The sequence below is a fragment of the Zonotrichia leucophrys genome, chromosome 1A (assembly GCF_028769735.1).
Source record: "Zonotrichia leucophrys gambelii isolate GWCS_2022_RI chromosome 1A, RI_Zleu_2.0, whole genome shotgun sequence".
Classification (NCBI taxonomy): domain Eukaryota; kingdom Metazoa; phylum Chordata; class Aves; order Passeriformes; family Passerellidae; genus Zonotrichia; species Zonotrichia leucophrys.
Genome location: NC_088170.1, coordinates 15130610 through 15143510, shown reverse-complemented (window position 1 = coordinate 15143510; position 12901 = coordinate 15130610). Strand labels below are relative to the sequence as shown.

Below are 12901 nucleotides of genomic sequence, written 5' to 3'. Positions count from 1 at the left end.
ATGCTTGTTGTTTATTCTATTTATTTTATTGCTCTCAGAGCCTGTCTGCTCCAGCCCCCAGCTCCAGGCAGCCAGCTGACTCCTGCTGAGCATGAAGGGCTTTGTGCTTCCTTCAACACTGGGATAAGTCAGCTTCAAACCAGAGCAATAAACAAGCTCATTTTGGGGGCGAGAGGGAATGGCAGGAGAAGAAGGCTGTGTAAAACTTCCCTGCCTGCTCCAGAACTGGATCTTCACAAGGCTGCCTCATCAGAAAAAGCCTCAGATACCTAATATGCTCAAAATTAGCTGGATTTGACTTTCTTTTTTATCCTGAATGTTGAGGGTGAGGCGGAAAGCCATATGCAGGAAGCAAAGAAGCACAGGTGGAGAATTGTAGGAGGCAGCTGCTGTTTGCTTAGCCAGAAATGCAATGAGTTGCAGATGATGAGTCATTTAAAAATGTGTTTGCAGTGTTCCTGAATGTAGTATTGGAAAAGGGAAGGTGCTGATCACCCTGCATCCATCGGTGTGCTGTGCTGAGCTTTCAAGAACTGACTTCTCAAAACCAACTCTACTGCTGCTCACTGCTGGAAGAGCCACCTCAGGTGTATGGATTGGGGGATTTCTGGTGCTGAGCACACTGCAGAGAAGTCATTGTCTGCCATTCTCCAAAAAAGTAAATCTTCACCTTGGGAAATGGAAAGAGACTGCAGCTGGAGTTAGTGGGTTTTCCCTGTGCCTGAGGAGTGCTGCCAGCACGTGCTTCTTCCAAGGCTGCAGTGACAAAGTGTTTCCCTCCTTGCTGAGCAGTCGGTTAAGGCAGGTGAGTGTTTTCTGAACGTGGGAAATAAGGATATTCCCTGATACAAGGGCCACACTGGCTTCCAGTGTCTGGGGACAGGAAGGTTGCAGGCAGCAGGAACTCAGTCTCTCCTCCCATACAGTTCCAGTTCAGTCCCACTTATGCTAAATGGGCCAGAAGCAAAGGAATGACTTGATAATAGTTTTGCACACAGCATCTACTACAGCTTTCATTTAGCTGGCTTGTGCTCTCTTATCAGCTTGGCTGGATAAAGGTGTGTGCAGCCCATTTGTCACAGAAGAACTGATAAAAAATGACAAAATATTTGTCCAGAGCAGCTGTGGCTGCCCCATCCCAGGCAGCGTTCAAGGCCAGGTTGGACAGGGCTAGGAGCAGCCTGGGGCAGTGGAAGGTGTCCCTGCCCCTGACAGGAGGTAGCACAGGAGCAGTTTAAGGTCTCACCTTCCCTCTGCCCTCATGCTGTGAGCAGCACCACGGTGCTCTCCTGGCCAAAGTGAGGCTGGTCATGCCCCAGACACTCAGACTCCAGGCTCTCAAAAAAAAAACAAGTTCAAGTTTTACATTCCAACACAAAACTTGAAATTTCCTCTTTTAACCAGAAAAGGAGCTTAAGGAAACTCCCTAAGCCATTGGGCATTTACACAGGGATCTCAGTACATGTAATTCTGCAGTGTCATTAGTTCTGTATTTGAACAATCTTCTAATCCCACGTGCTTGTTAGAAAGTCAAAGCTGTTCCAAGCTTTTAGTTGTACAAACCAGCCAAATTTAGTTTCAGTCTGCCCTCGGCTGAACAGCTGCCACATAGAACAGCTTTGGTTACTTTCTTATCTTGTGCTGCCAACAAGGCTCATCTCTGAGCCAGGACCTTACTTTAGTTCTGGAGACATCCATGTTTTCAGTCAACTTTATTGATAAAATAAGTTTACTGTACAGTACACAATTCTAGCCATAAATCCTTTTCAAGCCATCTGCATTACAAAAATAACAGGTATGCAATGAAAAATAGTCACTCCACACACTGTGAAGGCTCTTTAAAATCCTACAGTGATCAGGGCAGGGGACTGAAAGGGGAGACGTATCAAATGTGAAGACTAAGAGTAGATAAATTAAGTCACTTTTTCTTTTTAATTTACAAAAATAAACACTACTCAAGCATTATTTCCTAATAGAGCAACCTCAAAGTACTGCCACAGACCAACAACCCTCTTCTGTATTCGGAAGCCAAACCAGAAGTCAGCCACGAAGCTGAATTCAGCATCAAATGGATAGAAATGCCTCTTGACACCAGTGCATGGCTGAAAAGATGCTTCTAGAAACAAGAACTTCAACAACTGAACCCAAAATTCCTTGTAAGTTTGCAACAACAGAACACTCCAATGAAAAAAGATGTTGCTTCTGCTAAGTCAGAAGCTTGCAAGCCATGGCAGAAATGCAAAATCTAGATTAGAGAAGCACCAGCGAAGCTTTACAGATAATATAAAAGCAGACAAGAATATTTTGTGCTTGAGCTAAAATGTTCCCTCAGAATTTCCCCATGGCTGTTTCACAAGTCTAGAAATGGCCATAACTTTTTTCCATGCATGTGAATGTCCTCAATGTGTTCCTCAGCCTAGCAAGAAGCCAAGGTGCTCTGCAGAGAAGCAGCAGCTTTTCCATTTCTAAAGCAGCCTGTGAGAATGTGGAGGCCTGATTCACCTGTCCTGTCAGCATGTGTATTAATTCACTGAAAAGCAGTATTTACTGCCTGCTAATGCTCCTTTCTCACTTCTTTCCTCTTAAAAGCACCACGGGAAGGAGCAGCAACAGAGAGAACAGAACAAAGGTACTGAGCTGCTCCTAAGTCAGTTCAGTGCCACTGGAAGCTCCCCCTTCGGCCTGTGGAACATTTAACTCGAGCTCAGGGAAGCTGTGCTGGGGCACAGGAAGCTGCATTGAAGCTGGCATGCTTGGAAGTGTTGGATGCTTAGTTCCTTCTGTGTTGCTGTGACTGAAAATCAAACTTGACTAAGTGGTGGTTGATTTCAGGATAGCTCAGCTCACGTTGCTTGGTGGGTTATTAAACAGCCAGAATGTGAAACTGTGGGTGGCAGCTGTAGCTCCACAGTTTTCTGTAGCTGACAGCTTTCACTCTGCTGAACTCACTTGAAAACCTTCTTGATGACTAGTTAGTACTGGAGAAAGGAAAATTAAGACTACTAATTGCAGGCTGCCAGCTCTGCCATGAAGCTGCTTCCTCCTTCCTCCACCCCCATTTCTGCTGCCACTGCTTTTGTGCTTTCCAGTTACCATTCCTCACTCAGGAAGTTTGGGCAGGCAACTGGAGAAGAAAGACACAGGACTTGTGTGGTTTCTTACTGACAGAGAACTGAGCTGGATTTGCCCTCTGAAAGGTAAAAGCTGAGGCAGAATTGTATTGCTCCTGTGTTCCTGAGAACAACACAGCGGGAACAGCTCTTCCCATGTTCTCACAATACAATTCAGTGCACATATTTGAAAGAATCTTGCTTCATTTAAAAACTCCAAGCTACTGATTGACAGCATTCCTTACATTTAAAAACTGGCCTTGTATTTTAAAGCGATACCTCAAGGCTAAATGACAGAAATCCTTAAATTTTATGCTGCCTGTGTGCCCCCCCCATCAAAGAGGTTTGTTGCAAAATGAGAAGTTATTAAAACCAAAACAAAAGGAGAAAATGCTATGTGGATCATGCACAGAGCAAATTCATAAGTTACTACTTTCTAAGGCAGAGATTAGACTTGAAATCTTACCTTTATTATCTAAGAGTTGCACTGAACTTTGTATGAGCAATAATTTATATAAATTACTTGAAATCTCACCTTTAATCTGTAAAACAAGTTCATATAAAAAGAATTTGCAATTCAGCAAGTGCATTAATCCATTTCCTACTGAGGTTAGATCTATGGCAATCAATCTGTCACTGAGGGTATTGCAGAACACCAGCTGAATTTATGTCACACAGTGTAAAAGCCACTGAGCTGGAGTTGGGTGTATCCTCTTGCTGGTGCCCTATTCAGTAACAAGTGCTTGACCAGTGCCCCCTGATGCTCCATTGGTTTAAGTGTGCAACTGAAGCTTGCTGATTCCCAGAGTCCTTAGCTTTTCCTCAGGCTCAGATCACTGCTTGTCACTAATCCTGACAGGGACGTGCTCTCTGATGCATCGTCTTTCTTGAGGTTCAGAAACGATTCTCTAGTGATTTGAAGAATTTCTCTCAAGCCTTTGTTTTCTTGCTAAAACCAGAGAGTGAAAAATACATTAGTAGGATCCAGAAGGATACCAGGTAAAGCCTCCCCTCTACTCCAAACTAATGCATAAGGAGTGAAACAGACTTGAAATCAGTGCTGTGTCATCTTCTCCAAGGGAGCACATGAGGTTTCTGACCCTCCTGCTCTCTTGGATGGGCTTTAAGCACCCCTCCTGGAGATTAGGCTGCAGTGGTGCTTCCCCTGCTCCAGCAAGGCAAGGGTAACACAAAAGCAGTGAGTGGCTGGGACAGTAACTCCATCAAACACCTGGAAGGATCTTGACTCCCTTTAACATCTGTGCTCTGCAGCTTTCTCCTCACCTCGAGCTGGCTGATGCGCTCCTGCTCTTTGCAGCCGTGCCTTTCGTCCACCTCGATGGCTTTTCTCATCACCGCTGCCATCTCTGTAATTTGGTCCACGTGCACTTGCAGCTCCTGAGATACAATATTTGGTAATATCTTAGTGATACATTTTCTGCATTATTAAAAAAGCAAAGCATTAAGTGTCGTTTAGCTGCTGTGACATTTTTTATCACAGACCTCAATTTTGGAAAACAAATTCTCTCTAACTTTACAGTGTGGGCAGCCCCAGTGGTCCTGTTTATTTAAATAAATCTGGTTTGCCTCACAGTGGAATCTGAGAGAGGCTTAACCAGCTGTGAACCCTGGCCTCAAAACAGCTGCAAGATGGTGCTGTGCTTGCCCTGACCAGGCCCTCCTGTGCAGCAGGAACTGATGTGTGTTATTTTGGATATGCAAAACAACTCCACTCCTGTGAGAACAGCAGGGAAAGCCACATTCTTTCCAGGTGTTTGAAACTGGATCTCCAGTACCAGTCCATGGACAGGCATTTTTCTCTAAAAAAGAGCAGGTGCAGTGGTCGTCCTTACTATGTCATATACTACAAAACTCATACCTGTCCTCCACTCTCTATTTTAGATACTTTTGCTTGACTCCACATCCAATTCCAGCTTATTTGGGCTGTGGACTTCAGAGGTTCAGGATAAGGGTCACTGCTTCCTTTCCCTGCAATGCTATGTGAGAAGCCTGTGCCCCTCTGGCATTCACTGCTCAGTTAAGCCAAACAGTTTAAAGGTATTTCCAACAGCTTTCCTTTTTCAACTTGTCTTTTATTCCAACTCTGCTGTGATGCCAGTCTAGTTGTGCCTGACCTGGCCTTTGGACAAAATCCACAATATTTATTGGCTAGTATCAAGAAAAGCAGGACAGGAGGGCTGAAATGAAGGACTGTAGAGACTAAAGCTAAATCCCACATTTAAATGATGAATTTGATGGGAGATCTATACAGCTGGCAGATGATCAGCTTGCCTTTAAACTACCACAAAGAACTGCCTCAGCTGGAATGATAATGAATCATCTGACCAAAACAAATACCCTTTACTGAAATAAACATCAGCCCTTTCCCCTCTGCCATTCCAATTGCCCAAGCTACAATTTAGCAGTTGTTAAATGCCCACTCTTAATGTGAGGGGGCAGGGAAGAACTTGCTGAAAATCTTTATTTTCTTCTCAGTTCCTAGTACAGGTGATGACATGAAATATATTTTTTTAAGAACTCCCAAATTTAGCTTGACAGGATGCTGTGGTCAGGCAAGGATGCACCCTGGAGAAGGACTGGTAGGAGCTGTGGGTTTCAGATATTCTGCTGCTCTTCCTGCTTTCACAGCTCAATACAACTGATCAATACAACTTTGGGGCTGTTCCAAGGTCACTGATGGTAGGTCAGACCCCAACACCAAACTGGAAGGTTCTGCTCTGGAAGGCACATGTGGAAAACAGAAAGAAGAGTGCAGTAACAGTGAAAGCCTCTGTGTGAGAAATCTCTCTCTTTCATACACATGGGGTATTTTTCTCTCTAAAGAGAGAAAACCAAAAAGGGGCTGCACCCATTTGAGGGCCTTGTTTCAGCTGAGCAAATTCAAACAGCACACTTAGATCAGGGTCACTGCTACCAACACACACTTTTCTCTTGCACACAACACCCACAGACACTGTTGTTCTATTTAAAGGAGGTGCTTCTTCATCTGCAGCAATCAATGCTCTTGTAATAATCTGTAAACAGGCACTAAAATAACAGCTGGCACTCAGGAAAATAGCATTACTGGGAACAGGGAGCTTAACTCCTTGGGTATAATGGATTTTTTGCTTAACAAGAGAGAGGTATTTAAAAAGTGTTTCAACATTGTTCAATCTTCTGAATGTGAAGCTTGAGCTAGAAAATGAATAATGAAATTCCAGAAATCCTACGTGTCAGGATAAGGGTGATAAATCTTTTTCATCAGGCATTCACGAAGGAAGAGGTTTAATGAAAATGTTGAAGCCCAAATCTCCTGTTCCAATTACATTGTGAGATGTTATTTTTTCTTTTTTTGTTTTTTTTTTTCCCTGCCTTTCCATTGAAGTGCTCCTAAATGAACTGTCACAGTCCATTTCAGGATGGATTTCATTTTACCCCTCTTGTGTTGGCTCTCTTGAAGCTGGAGCAGGTGCTATACCATATGATGAGGTAACTTCTGTTGAAAATTATTTTTATCTGTCATTTTTCAAGATTTTATGTTAAAGATAAAGTTCTAATCCAATAATATTTTTTCATACCAATGGCAATAATTACACACATAGGATGCTGTAAGCAGGCAAGAAAGAATCAAATTCTTAAATTCTGTTTTCCCAGTAAGCAGACCCTAAATTTGCTTTGCAAACTTAAATTAGCTGAGGAGAAAGATTATTAAACACTTAGAACATGTTTGTCCACACAAATGATTATGTTTTGATAATGATATTGTCTAATGATTATATTTTCAATGAAATGTAATATTTTGCTAAAAAGCTCCTGTTTAGATCTGTCAGTGACCCAGATTAATGAATTCCCCCAAAATTTAAAAGTCCTTTTGACTAATAAATAACTGAACATATACTTGTGTTTCCTGCTTCATCCAGTTAATCAATAGTCAAAAGGACTTTTAATTTTTTTTAAATTTATTTACAATATTTAGGGGGAAAAAATTTAAATATTGAATTAAAAAAGCTCGCTCCTCCTACTCTCCCTAAGCAGAGGTTTATTAATGATTTGTTGGTGTCACAAGCATAAATGAAAGCTAGTCTAAAAGCCTGACAATTACTAACCTCTGGCAGTGTAACAGGGCAGTTGCCTTAAAGACTGAAGTGAAACAAAAGAAAATTAAGCAAATGCAGTAATGAAATGCTACCTGTTTAAAGTTCTAATAAATGACAAGGTTGACTCACTCAACTGATAGTTTCCTGATTGTGCTGCACGGGGTGGATTATAAAAATTAGAGCTCATTTGTAGTACAATAGCATAAAAACTGCCATGAAGTGAGCTTTGAATTGATTCCCTACAAACTAAGGTTAACTAAAAAACAAAGCAAAAACCCTCAATGAAGTCATTACCTTGGAATGTTGCTCTTTTAACTTCATTATTATACTTGGGTCATCCTTTTTGCTCGCCATAAGCAACCTAAACATCTGTTCTCTGTACTTGCTCATGATGAGCTCCAGAGCTGACTGGTGCTCCTCGAGAGACGTGCGCAGCTCTGCCAACAGAATTCAAAATGCAGGTAAGAGTTTAACACAGAGAACCAAATCAGAATGCACAAGGATTTCAGCCTGAGAAAACTGAAATGAGCCCAAAGCTGAGTGTCCCCACTCTCTGCATCATGAAATCTACACAGGCTCTGCAAATGGCTTTGATGCTGATCAGCCTGGGCAAAATCCTGGTCAGTAACAAAGAGTCTTTTGTTGGTGTGACTTCGTGTTCAGTCCCTGTGGCTGACAAAAGCCAGCTGGAGTGTGGCTGAGCAGCTTCACCCCAGCCACTACAAGCCATGCTGTACAAAAGGCAGGAAGGAGTTCACAGATCTGTCTTAATCTGAGCTTGGTAAAACCAGAGTTGAAAAATGCTTCTGTTCATAATATACTGAGTCAAAGGATAAATAATGCCCGAAATAAGGCAAGATTCATCTGAATTGAGATCACTGAATCCTTTGCTGAGTGGAACTGTTAGAATACCTAAGACTTTCTTGGAGGAACAGTGCATTCCTAGTGTACAGAATACCAGAAGGAATTATACTTCTCTACTTACACTGTGACTTGTCCTGACTGTTCCTATTATTTTCAGCAGTCATTAAACACTTCTCCAAAAAAATGTCCATATTGCAGAATAAAGTTCTATTTATCTCCTCACTGGTGCTGGACATTAGGTAAAGACCAAAAAACACAATTTTTCCCAAATCTCTCTTCAAAAGTCCCAGAGGTTGAGACTTTAGGACTCTTGAATTTAATTTTGATCAGTTAAACTGACAAATTGGAATTAGAAGAAAATATTTCTTCTACAGCTCTGTTTTGAAAAGAGATCAGTGGTAAAACTCTGTTTCCAGTGATTCAGGCTGCAGCTTGAAAAGGGTAGAATATTCATAATTTACCTTTGTTTTCCTGTTGCAATTCCCTAATCTGTCTGTTTTCCTGCTGGATACCCATCACCAGAGTAGACCGAGGGCGATGTCTTGCTACTTCATTGAGCTCTTGGATTTCCTCCTGGTACTGGTTATTACAAAAACAAACCAACAAGGTACAGCATATTTGATTAACCAAAGGCAGGTATTACTCAGCAGGTCACAAAGCACCAGTTCTACTGTCACTCACAGTCTGTAACCAGGAAGACAATGCTTGCTTTTAAATACTAATATCAAACACACACACCAGAAGGTGTTGCAGACATCCTGTCCTTTAGAGACACAAAAGCATCACCTTAGATGTGTGTTGTGGATGCTATTTAACCTTCAGTTAATGCAGGCCAAGTTCACCATCAGGCAATTTAAAACACAGAGAGATGTGGTAAAGACAAACCATGAGGTACTAACCTCCTGACATTTACTGTGGCTTCCCAAAACCTTAAGCCACATGGCTGTGTGGGTACAAGTCACTCGGGCCCGAGTCAATGGATCCTGACTCCCAACACATGGGAACATGTGATACTCTTGTTCTGAAGCCACAAAGCCTCTGCATGCCTAGTTTTACAGGGCTGAATTGCATGCAGGGTGTTATAATTTTATAGGCCCATTAACATATCTTGGGTTCACTAAAGTGACAGGATGGACTCCCATATGGAAAGTCACAAGACACCTTTACATTTTCCCAAGAGTTGTCTTGTGAAATTCACACTCAATCTAACAACACGCCTTGAGCAGCTCAACATCAGAACAGAAGTGAGCACAAAGAAGCCCAAGAGACTATTTTGGAAACAAAGTAAGACAAAGTATTCTGAACAGAAGAAAACATGTCAGAGTCTCTGTATGATTAAATGGGCATGCTGAAATTAATAAAATTGTGTAGTATTGCATTGGAGAGCAAACCAAGAGACACCACAGAGTGGTTTGTAAGATACCAAGCCCATTTCTACCAGCATTCTTCAAACAAATGCTTGTTCTCATTTTTAAACTGGAGTAACTGTGAAAATGTTTTCACAGTCTCAAACTACATAAACAAGCTATTTTTAGATGACAGCCACACCCCTACTAAAACACCCAGTCTGCACTAGAGGATGACCCCAGCAGCCGCTCACTCCGTGCTGCACAGAACCCCCGGAGCCGGAATGCTGCAGTGCCAGGACAGGCAGGGCTGGAGAGCAGACCTGTTTCATGGCCTCCACCCGCTTGTTGAGCGCCGTGGTCTGCTCGATGAGCGCCTCGGCCGCGCTGTCGTGCTCCCTCAGCCGCTCCACCAGCGCCTTCGCGTCCGCCAGCGCCTTCTCGATGGTGCAGCTCATTTCTGAACGGGACAAAAGCAGCGCTGGCACCCTGCGCCTCGGCACAGCGCAGCCACCAGAGGCAGGGCAGCACGGCAAAGCTGGGCAGAGCCCTGCTTCTGGCAGAGTGATACAGAAAGTGAAAGAATGTTACATCAACTCATTCATTTTAGTGCCACTTTTTTGTAATTTGCCCTCCTAACAGATATAGTTCAGGGTAACTGAGGTATAAATCCAGCACAAAAGAGAATGCTGAAGGATTACAGTGGCCTGGAAAATTCTGATGACTTAAATCAGCAGAGAAGGCACAGCTCAAACTGATGGAGTAGAGAAAATTGCTCAGGGAAGGTTCAGAAGACAAAAAGCTCGTGTTTTGTTCAAGTCTCTAACTGAACACAAGCATCGCTGCGTGGAATGGAACTGTGACATTTTCAGAGCATGGAGAGAGACAGCAACTCAGCTAATGAAAAGAAGCAACTGCACCCTTTAAACATCGCCCTTCCACCTGCAGCACTTGTTCACAGGAACTGCAGATTGCCAGAAGTGGCAAACTTGCAAAATGCTTGTGTCTATTGCAAACACTACTGGCCTTTAAACTGCATTTTTCCATATTCATGCTTGGTAGGTTGAGTTTCAAGACCAAGATTTTCAGTCTATGTTTTTATTTTCTTTTAAGGAACCTTGGACTTAGATTTCCTTTTCAGTAGACTATTTAAACTCCTTGAACAGTCTTCAGCAATCAAACAGCAGCGATAGAGGCTTATAGGATTTATGGGCCTTGTTGATATCAGGCTTAATATTTGGTTTAGGAAATGTTCTAAGGTACTGAAAGAATCTATTAAATCCATTTCTTAGCCAGGCTATTTGCAAAAGTAAAGATTTTTGTAAGCATTAAAGATTATTGAGTCTTTCCTCAGCTACATGAAAAGAAAAATCACTTCAGGTTGATTTTCTAACTTTCTCAGGCACCTTTACAAATCATAGCCCAGGATCTTAAGCTAAACTGAAAGAAATCCTCAAATTTGCCTCAGCTGACCTTTTGCTCCTATCCCAGGTAAGCAGCAGAAGGAAGGATATTTCAAACACAAGACATTTTACCTGTGTGCTCTGGGACTCACGTGCTATCAAAAGCATCAGCACTTTGGCATGTGCAGGTTTGCTGTTCATCAGACAACGGTGGCATTTCACTTTCCATAGGATGTATCTGAGACAGCCAGGCCCCCAGCAGAGTGCTGGGCTATCACAGGCGCTTGATTTATTCACCCTGACTTAGCACTTGGAGCTCTTTCAAATACCACATGGAAAGGAAGCACACTGCACTGTTTTTAGAGATCTGCTTTTCTTGCTCCTCCCTCCAGTCAGATCTCTACAGAAACGTCCCAGACAAAAGATGACCTTCCCCACTAACTGGCTGAACTGCTGCAGAAATTGATTCAGTGAGATCCATGCTGCTGCTGAAGAGCAGCCTTTAATTCAGCTCACTCTCCAGGAATTCTCTGACCAGTATAAACAAAGCCTCTGAGGCCTCTACATGAGCTGGGAATGCATTTGGCATTCAGACTACAATGCACTTAACACCTCTGACAATTTGTCTGCATCCACATAAATTTTTAAACAGCATCTGTTTAATAGATGCACTTTCTTGTTTTTGCCCCAGCCCAACCATGTCAGAGGAAAGGAAGTTTGTTTGTGGCAAAGGCACTGATGTTTCTTTTCACAGGGAATGTGCTGGCAAAGGTGTGTGGAATACAGCCCCAAAAATTCTGCAGTCACTGTCCCCTGTCAGGCCAGGGCCCAGCTCCAGTTTTCAGGCAGCATTGGTACCTCAAAAAGCAGAATCACTGTTTGTATCATAGCGATTCACAGTGGCTCCAAACCATGGCTAGGATACATTTCAGTATCCAAGACACTGGTCCTAATCCTTGAATCTTAAAATGCTCTCTGGCTGCCTGTGAAAAACAAAACCTTTGCCTGATCCTGAAACTGAGCTAAATCCGTGAGTCAGCCTGGACATTAGGGAGGTGGAAAAAACTCCAAGTAATCACTAATATAATTGATTTAAGCAAATCCTTATCGTGTATTATTTTTTATGAGCATGACTAGGGGAGCTGAAGTTAATGATTCCTGAGCCCTGCCCTACAGAGATGCCCAGGTGCACAGATGCTGCAGCCGTGTCAACAGGTAGCAGAGCCCCAATCACCCAGCAACACTCCTACTGCACACGGTCACTTCCTGCTATTTGCTAATGCCTTTCATCACCAAATTAAACACCAAAAAACAACACCAAAGAATAAAGATCTCCGTGCGACCACCGCCTTCTCCTAACATTCTGCCTCTTTTTTTTCCTTTTTTTATCCTTACTGGAAGCCGCCTTTTCCCACAGCTTGTGGGTTCTGTTACCACGGAGACCAGTTTGGCAGCGCTGAGCCAGATTGCAATTTCCAAGGAATTTAGGCTGCTGCAAAGGTCCCGGCGCGACAGGAGCATCCCGGGGGTGTCACCGCCGCACTCCCGCCGTGACAGATGCCGGGCTGTCCCCTCCCGGTGCGACAGCGGCGTCCCGGGGGTGTCACCGCCGGTAGCGTCGCCTCCCGCCCCCAAAACGCGGCGCCACCGCCACGCTGAGGGGCGACACCGGCGCCTGTCGTGACACCGGCGCGAGCCGACACACGTGAGGGGTCCCGGGCCCGGCCCGGCCCGCGGCTCTGAGGCGGGGGCAAGGGGCGTCCTGCTCCTTCACGCCCCCGGCCGTGGGGCGTCCCCACGCAAGTCTGCCCGCGCTCCCAGTCGCCCGGCGGCGGCCACAGCGGCAACCCCCCGCCGTGTCCCCGAACCCCTCCACCGAACTCACTCATGCCCGGGGCTCCGGCCGCGCCGGGGGTGCGCCCGCACCGGCCCCGACCGATGTCAAATGGCGGCGCGAGGGGAGGCCGGCGCGTCCCGTCCCCGCCAGGGGGCGCCGTGCGGCGGGGGCGGTACCGGCCGCGCGCCGCTCTCGCGAGAACACGCCCCTCCGCGGCCGCCGGCTCCAAATCTCGCGAGACAAT

At 44.4% G+C, this 12901-nt stretch overlaps 1 protein-coding gene across 3 annotated transcripts; it reads right to left on the bottom strand.

Moving 5' to 3' along the window:
• Positions 1-1697: 1697 nt before the first annotated feature.
• Positions 1698-12831, bottom strand: FGFR1OP2 (FGFR1 oncogene partner 2). Of its 3 annotated transcripts, none has more exons than XM_064701222.1 (6): positions 12706-12831; positions 9741-9877; positions 8533-8650; positions 7502-7644; positions 4395-4508; positions 1698-4059 (listed from the first exon to the last, which is right to left on the bottom strand). In XM_064701222.1, exons 1-6 carry the CDS (start codon positions 12707-12709, stop codon positions 3922-3924), a joined length of 654 nt encoding a protein of 217 aa, XP_064557292.1. In that variant the 5' UTR covers positions 12710-12831; the 3' UTR covers positions 1698-3921. The 3 variants fall into 3 exon arrangements, with proteins under 3 accessions (XP_064557292.1, XP_064557304.1, XP_064557298.1); XM_064701234.1 differs by having other exon boundaries at positions 9741-9973; positions 12706-12824; XM_064701228.1 differs by lacking the exons at positions 1698-4059; positions 4395-4508 and adding an exon at positions 5711-5848 and having other exon boundaries at positions 9741-9973; positions 12706-12810.
• Between the last annotated feature and the right edge of the window lie 70 nt (positions 12832-12901).

Excerpts from the sequence above, each read along its gene's own strand:
- FGFR1OP2 (XM_064701234.1), bottom strand. Across the intron at positions 8,651-9,740 it reads GGGTGGAGGCCATGAAACAG|TACCAGGAGGAAATCCAAGA; the intron begins GTCTGCTCTCCA and ends TGTAATAACCAG. Across the intron at positions 7,645-8,532 it reads ATTGCAACAGGAAAACAAAG|AGCTGCGCACGTCTCTCGAG; the intron begins GTAAATTATGAA and ends TTCTGTTGGCAG.